This window comes from Lithobates pipiens, unplaced genomic scaffold (assembly GCF_037356315.1).
Source record: "Lithobates pipiens isolate NorthernLeopardFrog02 unplaced genomic scaffold, aLitPip1_a1.2 Scaffold_27, whole genome shotgun sequence".
Lineage (NCBI taxonomy): Eukaryota > Metazoa > Chordata > Amphibia > Anura > Ranidae > Lithobates > Lithobates pipiens.
The window spans coordinates 169291544-169304444 of record NW_027507788.1 but is presented as its reverse complement, the minus strand read 5'-3'; the positions used below and the strand labels follow the sequence as shown (position 1 = coordinate 169304444).

The following is a 12901-nucleotide window of genomic DNA, read 5'->3' as shown; positions in this document are numbered from 1 at the left end:
ATCACCTTGGAGGAATTAACACTATACTCTTTGGACACATTTTTTATTTTTTTTTTGTCTCAATATATACAAAAATCTTTTTTTGTTTTTGAAAACATTTTTTGTTTTTTTCAGTTTACTCACTTGAATTATTTGATTGGTGTGTGGGTTCATTTTTCCTTTTATTGTATAAGATTTACACATTAGATGTATATCGTTTTTTGCTAATTTTATTATTGGTTTTGCTTTATAATTAAATTTTTCACTCATAATAATCTTTATCGGTATGATGATGAGGCATTATTCACTTATTTAAATTCATTATTTGTAAAAAAAAAATTTTTCACTAAAAATTGTTTTTTATGATTATCGAAATTTTTTGATTAGACTTTAGACATAGATTTTTTGTTTTTAGCGCAGCCCACCCTGTTCACTTATTTAGCATACATTTTGTATGGCTCAATTCGCAATGGATCCGCACCAAAAACATGCAGTACCCTTTTTTGTCCACGCTGAAATCGGATCGCATGGGTTTTTTCAGACACGTGATCTGATTCCACAGATCGCATCGAGCTCTGCAAACCGATTTGGGGGTGTCATTTACTTTATATTGACACCTACAGTGTTTCGCAGAGGACAGTGTGAACTGCCTGCGATTCTGTTTGCTGTGGGAACCGCAAAGGAATCGCTGCAGTTCCCACACCGCATCAGTGGGAACCGGCCCTAAAGGAGAACCAGCTCCCTCGATTAAACAATGTTAAAATAAAAACTACCCAGTGTGTAAATCAGTCAGCTGATCTGCATGATTGATCAGTGAACTCCTGTCCCCACACGGAAGGTCTAGAGATGGGGCTTCTCAGCTACTGGGATGAGCTCAGACGTTCAGATATTATGCCAAAACCACCTGAGCTATCTTGCCAGGAAGCTGTCACCACAAACCGCCAAATAACAAGCAGCTAAGGCATTCCCCACCCCACAGCCACATGTAAAGATGTCCCTTGGCTTATGATTGGTGGTCCGCAGTGACAGCTTCCTAGCGGTATAGCTGAGGCGGGGTCGGATTAGTATTTGAACTCACTTGAACGCATCCCAGTATTCATTGTATTCTGTACCGGGAAATAGACAGACACCTCAACACTAGGAATTTGGGCCCAAGTCTCTGACTACTGAATTCTACATACAATTTAACAGCCCAGTGTTCAGCTATAAAAAAAAAAAAAAAAAAAAAAAAAGAGTTAAGCTGTACAAGAGAATTTAATCAATGTCTCTATTCACACAAAACAGGGGAATCTCCTGCCACAGGCTATTGTAATTTGACAGCTGGCACCAAACAGTGAATGCATCCAATTAGATGCAGCCACTGCTTGACTGAAAATTTTCCCCCTGGGCCCTTTGATTGTTAGATAGCAAGATGTCAGACAGGAAGCTACCAACAGGGCCATACACTGCTCCAATGGGACACACACAGAGCTCACCCACAGCTCCAACAGGTTGTGCAGTGCAGGAGTAGTGGGAGAGAAAAAGGACAGAGCAGGATTCGCTGGGCTTATAAATGTGTTTATCCTGGATAACCAAGTATCAAAAAGGTAACTGGCATATGGGGGGGGGGGGGGTAATTTTTATGGGCATAGGGCAGGGATCCTCAAACTACAGTCCTCCAGCTGTTGTGAAACTACACATCCCATGAAGCATTGTAAAACTCTGACATTCACAGACATGACTAGGCATGATGGGAATTGTAGTTCCTGAACAACTGGAGGGCCATAGTTTGAAGACCCATGGCATAGGGGAAGGTTCTAGATCTTTAAAGTCCATGTTTATTATTATTATTGAAAACATCATATCACAGTGTAGAAAGTGCAAAGTTTCAGGTCACACAGGACTCCTATTTCCTTGATAATGTGCCCTGAAAAATCAATTTTTTGTCAGAAATTCACCTGAAGCAATGCGATTCCTGTACCATGGCACTCTGTATCCTCATAGCTGTATATCTGCAGTGCAAGTTCATCTAATGCAATGCTGCCTATGAGTGCTAGGCTCAACAGATTTGCGGCTGTCACTATAATGCTGCTCATGGTTCTCCTTGCTGGAGAGGTATTTGGTACCTAAGGACCTGCAGTGCAGGGATCTCTCTGCTTCATCCATTCTGTAAAACTATGCTTCCTCCACCTCTGTCAGTTCACTAGTCATCATGGGTGCAGTTCTGACATAAAGTCAAGTACAGCTCTTCTACATAGATAGCCATCTTCACATAAGGACATGGGGCAGCACAAGGCATGGTAGGGCAGTTCTTTGCCGGGCATATTTTTTTATATATAGCTTCCAGAATTTAGTTATTTTTACCTGGAGTCCTATCACTTGTCAACTATTCAGAAATTTACGTAAACCTCCTGCTAACCTACACAATGCGTAGGCTTACCTGTGACATAGGCTCCAACGACATGGCTTGGGCGGACTCTGGGACACTGCTGAGAACAGCCAAGTTAGCGGTATTCATGCTCTGGGAAGCGGGAAGCAACACAGTCACCTGGAACAAAGACACCAACATGAGAGGTGATCAGTCTCATAACACAGGTAGGCTTATTCAGTTAGGCACAGGCCACAATGCAGCACTCTGCTGGAGTCCAACTACCCTATACCAGGGAAAGGGTAAGTTTTCATGCCACTATGTACTACACTGTGCCAATAATTACTGAGCTCTACACTTCCCCCAAAATTTCATAATCTTCATACAGCGAAGGAGCCTAAAGACCCTATATGACCTCACTTCCTTCTCAGTGACCAGGAAGCCCAGCATGATGAAGTTAGAGAGGAGGGAATAACAATAACACATGCTTAAGGAGCAGCTGTATCCAGTTCTTATATACTTCTTCCACCTCCCTACTTGGAATCCCTAATAGTCCTTTTAAAGGATTACATTTTATTAAATTTTTCAATATAAAAAAAAAAAAAAAAATGCACAAGAGCGAGGACCAGACACCTCCCCTATAATAATATAGTAACATCTGAGGTAGATGCAATTTGCAATCCACAAATTTACATATTAAATATATTAGGGATGAGCAGGCGGTATACTGCCCCACGTGGGGGGGGGGGCGAAGTGTTTAATGCACTTAGGGGTTGTTCTGTCTCTACCACTGCACTTGGACTATGGGGGACAGAAAAGGAGAGGGAGGGTAAAAAGAGAAGGGGGTCCAGCTGGGTTGAGCCCAACAGCACATTTAGTATTGTGTGATATGTAGGGGTTATAGGAAAGGGTGGCAAACATAGAAAAAGGACGGCAAAAAAAAAAAGGCAGAGTAGTCCATCAAGTCTGCCTGTTTTGTTTTTTTATTTTGTTTTTTGTCCGAGTACAGATCTACGTTTGTCCCAAGCATGTTTAAAGCCATTTACTTTTGAGTGTCTTACTCCCATAGTTGAAATTTATTCCAAGCATTAACTACCCTTTTAGTAAAATTATACTTTTTAAAACTAATTTTGAACTTTCCTCCACTTAGTTTGAGGTCAAGTCCCTGTTGTCGACTTTATTGTTGAACCTGGACGCAAACAGATCTACATCCGGGATCCCCCATCTTTGGCATATAGCCAGGTAGATGTCGGGGTGAAGGGACCATCCCCCCGGGAACAAATGCTGGCGACTTAAGCAGTCTGCCTGCCAGTTTTCTACCCCTGGAAGATTGCCGATATGCACGGCACATGTTTTTCTGCCCAGCTTAGGATAGGGTTTACCTCTCCCTGGGCTGCCTGACTTCTGATGCCTTGGTGATTGATATAAGCCACTGCTGTGGCATTGTCGGATTAAATCCTGACAGGAGAATTCTGCAACCTTAATGTCCAGGCCCTTAGGGCTAGACGCGCTGCCCAAATCTCTAGAATGTTGATGGGCAAGGTCCTTTTCGGTTCTGGACCATTTCCCCTGAACAGACGCCTCTTCCAGGACTGCTCCCCAACCTGAAAGGCCAGCATCTTTTGTTACCGACTTCCAGGTAACCTGCAAGAAGGATTTTCCCCTTCTGCAGATTATCGGATATCTTCCACCAACTGAGGTTCTGGTGCACTTTTGGCGACAAACGCATCAGAGAATCTAGTGCTTGAACCTTCTTGTTCCAGGCCGATAGGATACTGTTTTGCAGCAGTCTCGAATGAAACAGCATATGAGCATAGGGAACTGCTTCGAATGAAGCCACCATCTTCCCCAACAACCTCATACAAATGGCGAACGGAAGGACCCTTCTTTACCCAGACCACCTGAACCAGCTCCTTTGTATGCGCTGATCTTTGCCTGGGGTAAAAACACCTCCTTCTGGGCTGTATCTATAACCAAACCCAAGTACTCAAATCTTCTTACTGGCTTTAAAGAAGATTTCTCTAGGTTGAGGACCCAAACTAGGATTCCAGGTACAGGCAGTCCCCAAGTTACGAACGGGTTAGTGACTGCCGGTTTGTTCTTAAGTCGAAAATGTTCGTAAGTCGGACGCGCATGCGCAGAACAGCAGAAAAGTTTTCCGATGTTCTGTCAAGTAACCGCGCATGCGCCATTTTCAGACGCAGCAGCTCTATTATAGTACACACATAACCATCTGTGCGGAACACTCCCAAACTTCTTTTTACACTTTATGTATTTTTTCATCTGTTGATATAGGTGCATGGGTATATAGTTTATGATTTCATGCACTAGGCAGGATTGATTTATCTGCATTGATCACGGCATATTTTTTTCACTTCAAATGCTAGCTGCTTAGAGTTAGGTGAAAGTTTTGTGTGTGATAACGTATAAGAAATGGAAACATATACAATAGTGACATGCAGCAAAGTTTCAAAAACCATGAGTTGTAGCAACATCAATACAGGAATTGTACCTGCTGGGTAGTAGCATCTTGCTGAACATAAGCAACCTGTGGCTGATCTGTGAAGAGAGTCTTGGGAAAAATAAAATAAAAATTATTTTAATTATTTGATTAAAAGTTGTGTTACAATGTTCGTGTTCCTTTCCCTTCTTCAGCAATTACCTGAGAGCCATCCACAGGGTGGATATAGACCAAGGTGTGTTCCGAGGCGTCCACTGATGTGAATGATGAGGCATCGGCCGTGTACACCACCTGCTGTGAGGAGCGATCCTGGTCATCACTGTATACAATCTGTGCGACTGTGCCCCCATCTGGAACAAAATGCACCTGCAGGAAGCAACAGAAAAAAAAAAAAATCAGTCTTTCATTCTAGCAAGGATCTGGTATGGACTCCTTCATGCCAATGGAAAAACATAACAAAACAAATTCTTCTACTCCTGATCTACATGGATATACTACATATGTGAGCATTACATGTTTGTACCTGTAGCCGGGCCCAGAAACACCAGTGCACATTTTGCCTTCATGACCTTCCTGATCCTGTCATCGTGGCACCCGATCGTCACTCTGTGACTGGGAGCTGTCTATGAAAACACCATCACTCTGCTGGGGACATGCGAATGGGTGCAATCCCAACACAATGCAGCAACACATATGTAGAAGCACAGAATAAGACCCTGTGCAGCCACATACATGCGTGCTGCTGATGAGAAGGGGTTAAACAAGGCTGCTAACTGTAAAAAAACAAAAAAACGGACAGGCATGGTTTTATGATAGAAGAGACCCTGTCTTCAATGCTTCCCCCTGCCTGTCAGCAGTAATGTACACTCAGCTGTGCATGTGCAGCTCAGGGTACATTTACGGCACCTATTGTGTGCCATGAAGAAGTGACACTCGTGAGCATGGGTGGGACTGATGTCATTGTGGCTTAGCCATCCAAGTGGCCAAACAGCGCGATTCTGGAAGGAAGACCAGAAGATGATGGGAGCATCCCCGCACTGACAGCGCAGAACTGGAGGGCATCCTTTGACAGGCAAGTATGTGATAATGTGCTAACATCCAGTATGGGAGATGCTTGACGTCATCATGCCCGCCGAGGCTTTGCTGGTGTGGAGTTGGCATTGTATGCCGATCTGATTTTAAATTTTGTATGTAACTATCTCTATTTTAAATAAATACTGTAGTAGCAGTTTTACACTACGTGCGGCCTTTGTTCCTTTTCCCAATACGGTTTATGGTGATTTATTGATGAAGCCTTGTGGGAGGGCGAAACGCGTTGACGCCACTTCCGGTTTTGGACGCGCGCTGGATGCGACGTTCCCGATTGTATTCTTGAAGTAATACATCAAAGGGTACATTTTGTTCCATTCTTTGCAGTGCGTAGAAACAAATGTAAAAACTGAGGCTACTTTGCAGCTCCTGTCCATTGCGAAAAATTAATACTGCACTGCTTTGCACCCACGGGCTCAATTCTAGTGTGAACAAGGCACAGAGTAAACAATTGCTTTCTGGGTGCCCATGCGGAGACTTCCATTTTCTAGTGCAGAAGTAGTGTGAACAAGCCCTAAATGTACAGGTCACACAGTGGGAAGATGGAGATGAGAGAGTTAATGCGTGGATAAAGGAGATAAGGGAGGTGAAGGTAAGAAGATAAAGATCACTGTACACGCAGGAATCTCCAAATTACACATCCCATGAGGCTCTGTATAAATATGACAATCACAGACATAACTAGGCATGATGGGAATTGTAGTGCCTGAATAACTGGGAGGACCATAGTTTGGAGACCTCTGCAGGATGGAACTGAGATAATACTGGGGGATGGCGGTTGAGGGCTGGTTTAAAAGGTTTAAAAATTATTACATAACCTTCAGATCTACTGATCTGGAACAAATTAATGCTTTATTCATTAGCTCCTCCTTCCTCTCCAGAACAGTAGAAGGTGGGAATCTGAAACAAACACTGTCTAAATCCTTGCAACTTAAAATAGATATCCCCTAAAGTTTTTTTTTTCCCTGTCGCATCATGGCAGCATACACTCTGGGTTGTGACTCCGCCCCCACAACCTGATAGGACCACATAGCTATAAAATGAAGATACGCCCCCCCCCCCCGGTATTCTCTTATTTTTCCTCACCTGTTGGGACCGCACGGATCATCACCCTCTTACCGCTTCGCCCCAGCCAGGTTCTAGCCTCTCCTGGGTGGAAGTCCTTACCGGTACAGCCTCTAAAAAAAGCTAAATGGAAGGAACCCCACTCTGGTGATCTCAGAGGTATGAATACTTTTTCTCTGCAAACAGAGCATTGCCTCTATAGCCGTTGGAAGTAAGCCTTAAACAAGCTGAAGGCATATAATAAAAAGATTGGTCTTTAAGCCTTAAACAGGCTTAGTACCTGCGGTGGTCTCCGGTTTCCTCTTCCTCCCTGGTGTCACTCTGTCTGCAGCTTGACAGCATACTCTCTGCCTTCAGTATCTCTTGTCACCTTAGGTTGTCTGGTGCCTTTACCCCAGATTTTACTTCCTTTTGCTGAGCTCTGTAGTCCCACAGCAGCATCAGCACTCTTCCTGGTCACTCTGCCGCTTTGCACATGCTCACTGTGCACTTTGGGCAGCCTGTGTATGTCTATCTATGTCTTTTCCCTTTTGCAAGATGGCGCCGGCGGCTGCACGGCGCTACTGAGCATGTGCGGGCAGCACGTGACCCCAGCTCCAATTTTAAAAGGGGAAGATGCCTTTTTTTTAATGCAGATGCCTTTTTTGCCTGTTTTTGTGCTCAGCTGAATTTCCTGACTGCTACATCAGTGGGACGGTTCATTCATGACCCAGACAATCCGGATCTCGGAGACAGTCAGGCGCTCATTGCGTTGGTGGACTCGTCCCTACAACTTAAACAATTGCAAACACATAGTCATCCCTCCTCAGGAGGTAGTGACCACGGACGCCAGTCTAGAAGGTTGGGAAACCCACTACCAGTCCCATGCAGCGCAGGGCCGTTGGCCTTTCGAAGTACGGGACTCTGCATCGAACATGCTGGAGATGAGGGCGGCCCTCCAGGCTCTTCTGGCCTTCAGCTCCCTTTTAAGGGGGAAGCAGGTTCTCTTAAAGATGGACAACAAGGTTGCTGTCGCCTACATAAACAGACAGGGGGGGGGACCAGGAGTCCCTCCATGATGCAGGAAGTTCTCCCTGTGATGGAATGGGCACAGTTGAACCTGTCAGACCTGAGGGCGACTTACATCCCAGGGGTCGAGAACATCTTAGCCGACACGCTCAGCAGGGAGTTCGCCTCCAACAACGAGTGGTCCCTGAGCCCTCAGGCCTTCTCCCTCATCTGCCAGACCTGGGGTCAACCAGACATAGACCTTGCTGCGACTCCGGCAAACTCCAAGTGTCAAAGGTTCCTGTCGAGGTTTCCCTTTCACTCAGCAGAGGGGACAGTTTGCCTCCAGCATCCCTGGAATTTCCATCTCGGGTATATCTTCCCTCCGACTCCCCTGATAGCGAGATTTCTCTTAAGGCTCAAGAGATCAACAGCATTGGTGATAGCGGTTATTCCTTTTTGGCCCAGGAGGCCATGGTTCACCACCCTCCTACAACTGAGCATGGCAGACCCTCTTGCGCTTCCCCTGTCAGCCGACTGGCTCTCCCAGGGCAAGCTACTACATCCAGATCCAGGGAGGCTGCACTTGATGGCTTGGAGGCTGAGAGGGCTAGGTATCAAGGTAAAGGGATGCTCCCAGAAGGTAGTCGATACCCTGCTCCAGGCCAGAAAACCTACCCCCAACTGCACCTACCGTAGGGTCTGGGAGAAGTTACCTTCTCGGGACCCTGGCCGGGATTTGTCCTCCCTTTCCTCTGATCCTAGAGTTCCTGCAATCAGGCTTAGACAAAGGTCTTAACTCTAGTACTCTGAAAGTTCAGGTGTCAGCTCTATTTGCCCTGACAGGGGTAAATGAGCTCACAATCCCTTTGTTATGCAATTTCAGAAGGCCTGTCTTAAACTGAGACCACCTAGGAAGCCCTCCTTTCCAACATGGGACCTATCAGTCGTCTTAGAGGTTCTATCCAAAGAACCCTTTTTTCCGCTGGAAAACATCTCCCTCTGGCACCTGACACTAAAAGTCGCCTTCCTGGTTGCAATCACATCTGCAAAGAGAATTTCAGAGATGCAAGCATTACTGATTAAGGAGCCGTATCTGATCATCCATCCAGATAGGGTAGTTCTAAGACCCTCTGATCGCTTTATCCCAAAAGGTGGCATCCTCTTTTCACTTCAACCAGGAAATCAACTTGCCAGCTCTTAACACAGACCAGGGCGACCCTCATCCTATGGATGTAAGGGGCCACATCATAAAATATCTTTCTGTGTCCGAATCCTTTAGAAGATCGGAGAACCTCTTCATCATTCCCTATGGTCTTAGGAGAGGTCAAGCAGCATCGGCCCGAACCATTGCCTCCTGGTTGGTGAAGACCATTAAAAAGGCCTACTTGCTGAGTGAGCTGCAAATTCCTGAAGACCTGAGGGCTCATTCCACCAGAACAGTGGCCACCTCCTGGGCAGCGTATTGTAGGGTCTCAGCGGAAACCATCTGGTCCTCCATGAACACCTTTATCTCTCACTACAAGGTGGACTCAGCTCGGCTATCAGCAGTAGAATTTGGAAAGTCCATTATTCAAGCCAACTCTTCTATTCCTTGCTAATAAACGTTTACCTTTGCATCTCCCACCCAGTCTGCGAGTTAATCCCCAGAGTGTATGCTGCCATGATGCGACAGGAAACCGGAAAAATTGTATACTTACCTTTCCGTAATTTTCCTTTCCTGTCGCATCTTCATGGCAGCATAGAATATCCCACCCACAAAAGGTGATTCATATATACAGAGAATACCGGGGCGGGGGGCGTATCTTCATCTTATAGCTATGTGGTCCTATCAGGTTGTGGGGGCGGAGTCACAACCCAGAGTGTATGCTGCCATGAAGATGCGACAGGAAAGGAGAATTACGGAAAAGGTAAGTATACAATTTTCCGTTTTTTTTTTCTCCTCAGAAAAAGTGGAGTTATACTTTAACCGCTTGCCGGCCGTATACTGTATATATACACGGCGGCAAAGCGGCTTTCCTGTGCAGTATCATGTACCTAGTACGTGACCCTCCACTTCCAGGTCTGGGGCGTGCACTTGATGTCCGCCGGGACCCAGCAAGGGTTTGGGACACAAGCAGAATGGTGGTCTGCCAATGTAAACGAAGCAGATCACTGTTGTGTCAGTAGGGAAGGTAGTGAGCCTGTGTTCTTGCTAAGCAAGAACACGGATCTCCACCTTCCCATAATACAAGCACCTCCCACACAGTAACCACAGGCTAGGTACAGTTAACCCTTTGATCACCCTTGATGTTAACCCCTTGCCAGCCAGTGACATTAGTACAGTGATAGTGCATATTTTAGTGCATATTTTGTAGCACTGATCACTGTATTTGTATTATTGGTTCCCAAAAAAAAAGTGTCAAAATTGTTACTTAGTGTCAGATTTGTCTGCTGCAATGTCGCAGTCCCGATATATTTTGCTGATCACCGCCATTACTAGCCAAAAAAAAGAAATAAAAATTCCATAAATCTACCCCATAGTTTGTAGACGCTACAATATTTGCGTAAACCAATCAATACACGCTTATTGGGATTTTTTTTAACCAAACATATGTAGCAGAATACATATTGGCCTACATGTATGAAGAAATTCGATAAATTAGATTTTTTACTGGATAGCACAAAAAAAAAAAAAAAAAAACAAACACAGCTGATCAAATACCACCAAATGAAAGCTCTACCTGTGGGGGAAAAAAAATAAAAACATGAATTTTATTAGGATACAGCATCACACGACCGCACACTTCTCCGTTAAAGTAACGCAGTGCCGTATCATAAAAAATGGGAGATAAACCTTCCAGAGCTGAGGTGGTTAAAGATGAACTTGTATCTGTAAAACGTTAGGCTCACCTGGGCAGTGCTGGGCTGATGCTCTTCTGTATGCGACCAGACATGAGGACCTTCCTGTTTGGCATCCATGTTGGATATCTCTTGTAGACAAGGATTGCTCTTATGTGCAGGAGCTCAACACCCAGCTCTCACCTATTTTCTGTACTTCTCCTCAAACACAGCTTACATAGCCTGGGCAACATGGCTGCAAAGAAAGAGGACAGGGTCAGTGTCCATATTCCACTACAAGTGAAGTCACATCACAAACAGAGATCAAAATATAAGGGGCCAGGGTGATATACTGTCATTCTGGAGAGGAAACGGACATCAGCTGACCACAGGCTGCTAAGCTTCCATTTATTTCTAACTGGCATCTATGGATTCGTTTGATGCAATTAAAATGATGAAATCTGAATTCTGATTGGTAGCAAGAGATTACTGCAATAGTTATATAGTTAGTCTGGTTGGGGAAAAAAAAAAAAAAAGAAGGGATACAAGTCCATCTAATTCAACCAATAAAAGGGGAGAGGAATCATACAATCCCATATACACAAGCCTTTCTGTATTTGGAGATTAAGCCCTGGTTCACACGATTTGACATGTCAAAAGGGTGGATACTGCCGGCAATGGCACCGTCCGAATCAGATTTGCAGAGCCACACCAACTCCCAAAAGTCGTTTCTGTACTACTTTCGGAGACGTTGGGGTGCGATTTCAATAGACATCTGTGCAGAAATCTGCACAGATGTCTCTGTAATCGCCCCCGAGGTCAGGACTGACATGCGGGAATGAAATTCAGCTGAACTCGCACAAATTTCACTGTCAGTGAACCTAAACCAGATCTCTTTTCCTCCAGACATCAAGAGTGCCTCCTTGTTCTCTGTGTTTACCGCAAAGTGAATAAATCAACACCAAGTTCACTATATGGACCCCTTATATATTTGTACATAGTGACCATATCCTGAATCTCCTCTTCTCAAGAGAGAATAAATTCAGTTCCTCTAAGGCCCCTTCCACACTGGGGCACTCAGCGTGCTGGCATTAAAGCGCTGCTATATTTAGCTGCACTTTAACGTCATTTTAGCGGCGCTTATTGGCCACTAGCGGGGCAGTTTTAACCCCCGCTAGCGGTCAAAAAAGGGTTGAAACCGCCCGCAAAACAACGCTGCAGCGGTGCTTTGCAGGCGGGTTTGGAGCACTGCCCTACTATTTTCAATGGGAAGGGGCGCTTTAGCGTTCCAAAGATGCGGCTTGCAGGACTTTTTTGACTGTCCTGCAAGCGCACCGCTCCAGTGTGAAAGCCATTAGGGCTTTCATATTGGCGTGCACTGAGCGGCTCTTTCAGGGTACTTTGCAGGTGCTATTTTTAGCACTTTAGCGCCTGCAAAGTGCCCTGAAAGAGCCGCTCAGGGCACTCCAATGTGAAAGCCCTAATCTTTCCTCATAACTGATCTCCCCCATGCCTCTTGTCAGGTTGGTTGCCCTTCTCTGTACTTTCTCCAGTTCCCCGATATCCTTTTTGAGAACTGGTGCCCAAAACTGAACTGCATATTCCAGATGAGGTCTTACTAATGATTTGTACAGGGGGGCAAAATTATATCTCTATCTCTCTCTGTCCATACTTCTTCTAATACAAGAAAGGACTTTGCTCGCTTTGGAAACCACAGCTTGGCATTGATATTATTGAGATTTTATGATCTACCAAAACCCCCAGATCCTTCTCCACCATTGACTCCCCCATCTACACAGTGCTTGGCCTTACATGGGAAACAACTACTCTTTGATGCTGCACAAGGAAAAAAATAAAAATAAATATATATATATATATATATATATCTCTGGCTCTATAGCTCACAGTATGAAAGCTATGTGGGTCATGCTTACTGCACCATACCCCTTCTTGGATGAATGTTTGCTCAGATGTTATTCTTATTACAATAAAAATTATTGTACCAAAAAGCTATGCGGGTCGCTTGCACACCACCTCCTTTATTCATAAAACGTCTTGCATCCTTTTCAATAAATACAAGGTGTTCTGTGATTGGAGGATGTGTGGATGAACATCGCAATCTCCCCTTCTCCAACCACAGGAAGGAAGTGGAA

General features: G+C 44.8%; 1 protein-coding gene across 2 annotated transcripts in view; it reads right to left on the bottom strand.

Annotated features, from left to right (window-relative positions):
* PRDM10 (PR/SET domain 10) overlaps positions 1–12901 on the bottom strand; it is a 133651-nt gene that overhangs the window by 78500 nt on the left and 42250 nt on the right. For both annotated transcript variants that reach the window (XM_077457887.1, XM_077457886.1), the window contains exons 2-5: positions 10821–11004; positions 4989–5153; positions 4839–4898; positions 2399–2506 (exon numbers count right to left, since the gene is read on the bottom strand). In XM_077457887.1, coding sequence (XP_077314013.1) covers positions 2399–2506; positions 4839–4898; positions 4989–5153; positions 10821–10889 — 402 coding nt within the window. In that variant the 5' untranslated portion in view covers positions 10890–11004. The remainder of the gene's footprint in view (positions 1–2398; positions 2507–4838; positions 4899–4988; positions 5154–10820; positions 11005–12901) is intronic.